Source organism: Mya arenaria, chromosome 7 (assembly GCF_026914265.1).
Source record: "Mya arenaria isolate MELC-2E11 chromosome 7, ASM2691426v1".
In the NCBI taxonomy this organism is placed as follows: domain Eukaryota; kingdom Metazoa; phylum Mollusca; class Bivalvia; order Myida; family Myidae; genus Mya; species Mya arenaria.
Genome location: NC_069128.1, coordinates 37,526,479 through 37,529,500, shown reverse-complemented (window position 1 = coordinate 37,529,500; position 3,022 = coordinate 37,526,479). Strand labels below are relative to the sequence as shown.

Genomic DNA, 3,022 nt, shown 5'->3' with positions numbered 1-3,022 from the left:
TATACATTCCCAACACGAATCCCTTAATACCGTTATTTTGAAACACATGCACACATTTTATTATTTGATTTTATCTTTTATTGAAATACCTTAATTTACTTAAATTTTTAATCAGGTTTATCTTTATATATTAAAATATTATATCAGTTAAACATATTAAATTAACCATTTTTCCAATGCTTGAAAATTAACATACAAACACATTCATACTAACATTAAGCAATATTAGCAATTTATATGCAAAGAATACTCAATATATCAAAAACACATGTTTATTTTAAAACGAATAACAGAAGCCACTGCTAAATTGCAACCGACAATGTATCCTTTACTAAGTTTAGCATTGAAGTAGAAAACTTTTAAAGGTTTATTATATCACATCAGAATCCAATTAAAGGATTAACTCAGTTTTGCAATGATAATTTTGTCACTGACATGATTCCCAACTATGATAATTGAGGTTTGTTCACATATCCATACTGACTGGGGCTTACACAAGCCATCAGCCGCCGTGGCCACTGTGTCAAGCTTCTTTCTTCCCTCTCTGTCCACCTGTACCACGGTGTGAGACCCCGTCCCACACACAAACACATGGCCACTAGTACTAACACATACTCTACTGGGTTGCTGTAGTTCAGGATCTTTTAATGAAGATAACACTTCACCATTTCTGTTAAATGTTACTAACGTGTTAGTATAGGAATTTGTAGCATATATTCTCTCGCCACAATGACTTACAGCGAATTTGTTCGATGTAAAAATATCGGACTTGTCTTTATATATCGTCCTTACTTTTTGTCCAGCCATGGTGTACTGGTACAGAACATTATTGGAGCCAACATACAGCTCTCCCTGGTGATGGGCAATGGAGTTGCAGTTGTGGTCTGTGTTGAATTGTTTCACTGCCTTTAGTTTCCCTCTGGTCACCGAGAGGAAGTGAATGGCACAATCATCAACAGCTACAGCTACTTCATTGTTTGCAGTTAGACACATGTCAACCGGAAAAGAAGGGAGATCAAAGTGATCAGTAACTTGGTAGTGACCATTTAAAAGCTTTACTTTACTGTTGTTATGATCAGCAATAACCACCTCTTCATTGGTTAATACGCATATCCCTACAATATGGCATTTGTAGGCATCATTTTTTATTTTAACAGGATAATGACATGAACCAATAGCCTTGTACACATAATCGCTGTGTTCCATTTTTTGCACGAACTTTATAGTATCAACATTTCCAAGGTTGGTAATGTTTTTGAGGAATGGTATAACACTTTTATCAGAATTGAACTTAATGTCTTCTTTTGGCCTTTTCTGTATCTTGTGTACGAGACTCATGGCTTCACTCAACTTGGCCTGACAATGTCTGGAAGCAATATAAGAAATGGTCTCCTGATGTTTGCCAGTTATCTGCTGGAGCGTTTCCATAATGGTCTTGAGTTGGTTTTGCATCCGGGTACAGGTTTCCATATCAGTTTTATAAGTCTCCTCTGAACCCTTAATCACGCGATCCAACTGTTCAACTGTCTTCTTCTCCAGCTGGTCTAGGATCATGTTTATCTCCTTGCGAAAAGCCTTGATATCAGCGATAGTGTTTGTGTACGAGTCCTTTATTGAGGCTTGGTCTATCATCGTGACATTATTGAGCACATCAAATATGTTCCTCATCTCATCAACTGTTGCTCGCAGCTGCTTGAACTCTGCTGTTTTCAGGAAGTCTTTGGCCAGATCAGGCAGATGACTGATGCTGCTACAAAGCCTGGAATGCATAGATTTGTCTGAACGATTTGAACATCCTCTATGGAACAAATAGGAACAAATTTCAACACGCATGTATTAATGTTGTAATGCTATTGCTATTTCTGCATATTAAGGACAATTTCAATTGGTATACATCTATAGAAATTATAGAAATTACAAAAAAACATGTGTCCATAGTCATACAAAAGGATGAAAAACAGCAGAAATGAGTCAGTTTAAAAAGCTTTGAATTTTTAGAAATTACATTTCGTAAAGCTGTGTCTATTTACGCCAAGGCAGGTATAATAAAACTGTTACAGTATTAACCTGTGGGAAAGGGCCACACAGACACTGCAGCATAGTTCCTGATGATCATCACAGTGGACCACTATCTTTTCACCATGTCGTTCACATCTCTCAATGGAAAACCCCGCCCACATCTGAATATCACCAGGACCATACACAACATGCTTCTTGAAATAATCCCGATGTTTCTTCACACACGTGTTACACAGATGGTGTTCACACTGTGGACAAAAGTGCTGGGCTTCAGTATTCAGGTCGTTTTCCTCACACTTGGAACAGCAAAACTCATGAATCAGGTCAGATCCTTTGTTTATAGATGTACCTCCAGAGGCCATGTTCTTTTCTTTTTTATAAAACTTGTATAATGTCCACAAACAGTATCATATTTCACAGTAAAGATATGGATTTACGTAGTTGTTATTCGCCATTGTTGTGATATGTTTAAACTGTGTATTTGAGGTTTGGTATTCTTCCTTATTAAATTCACTATACCTCGTGATATTGATAAACGTATCGCACCTTGATAAACCATATCTAACTCAAACAACGAGGTTCACTATGTATAATCTTGGCCTATCGATAACAAAATCCTACGCATAAATAAGCTTATTAAATGCATGCTCCTTAATCAATGACGTGGTTTTAAACGAAACGAAACGAAGTATATAATGTAGCGAAATATATATGTACGTTATACAAATCCAAACAAAATTAATAATTAAGTAACGGTTACCCGACAAACTTGTTTTATGATGATGATGATGATGATGATGATGATGATGATGATGATGATATTAGTGTTATCATTATCATTTCATTATATTATTATTATTATATTTAGTAGTAGTAGTAGCAGTAGTAGTAGTAGAAGTAGTAGTATTACTACTTATATTATCATTTTAGTAGTAGGTTCCCGGGACCTCTCCCCACAAGAAGGCAATTGTACGGAAAGCAGTGGGCAACATTTCATGATTAT

General features: G+C 36.0%; 1 protein-coding gene across 1 annotated transcript; it reads right to left on the bottom strand.

Moving 5' to 3' along the window:
* Positions 1–399: 399 nt before the first annotated feature.
* On the bottom strand, positions 400–2,381 carry LOC128241115 (uncharacterized). Its single transcript, XM_052958092.1, has 2 exons — positions 2,068–2,381; positions 400–1,759 (listed from the first exon to the last, which is right to left on the bottom strand). The coding sequence occupies exons 1-2, from the start codon at positions 2,379–2,381 to the stop codon at positions 400–402; spliced, it is 1,674 nt and encodes a 557-aa protein (XP_052814052.1).
* Between the last annotated feature and the right edge of the window lie 641 nt (positions 2,382–3,022).

Excerpts from the sequence above, each read along its gene's own strand:
- LOC128241115 (XM_052958092.1), bottom strand. The coding sequence starts at position 2,381 with ATGGCCTCTGGAGGTACATCTATAAACAAAGGATCTGACCTGATTCAT. Across the intron at positions 1,760-2,067 it reads TGTGTGGCCCTTTCCCACAG|GCTTTGTAGCAGCATCAGTC; the intron begins GTTAATACTGTA and ends TATGCATTCCAG.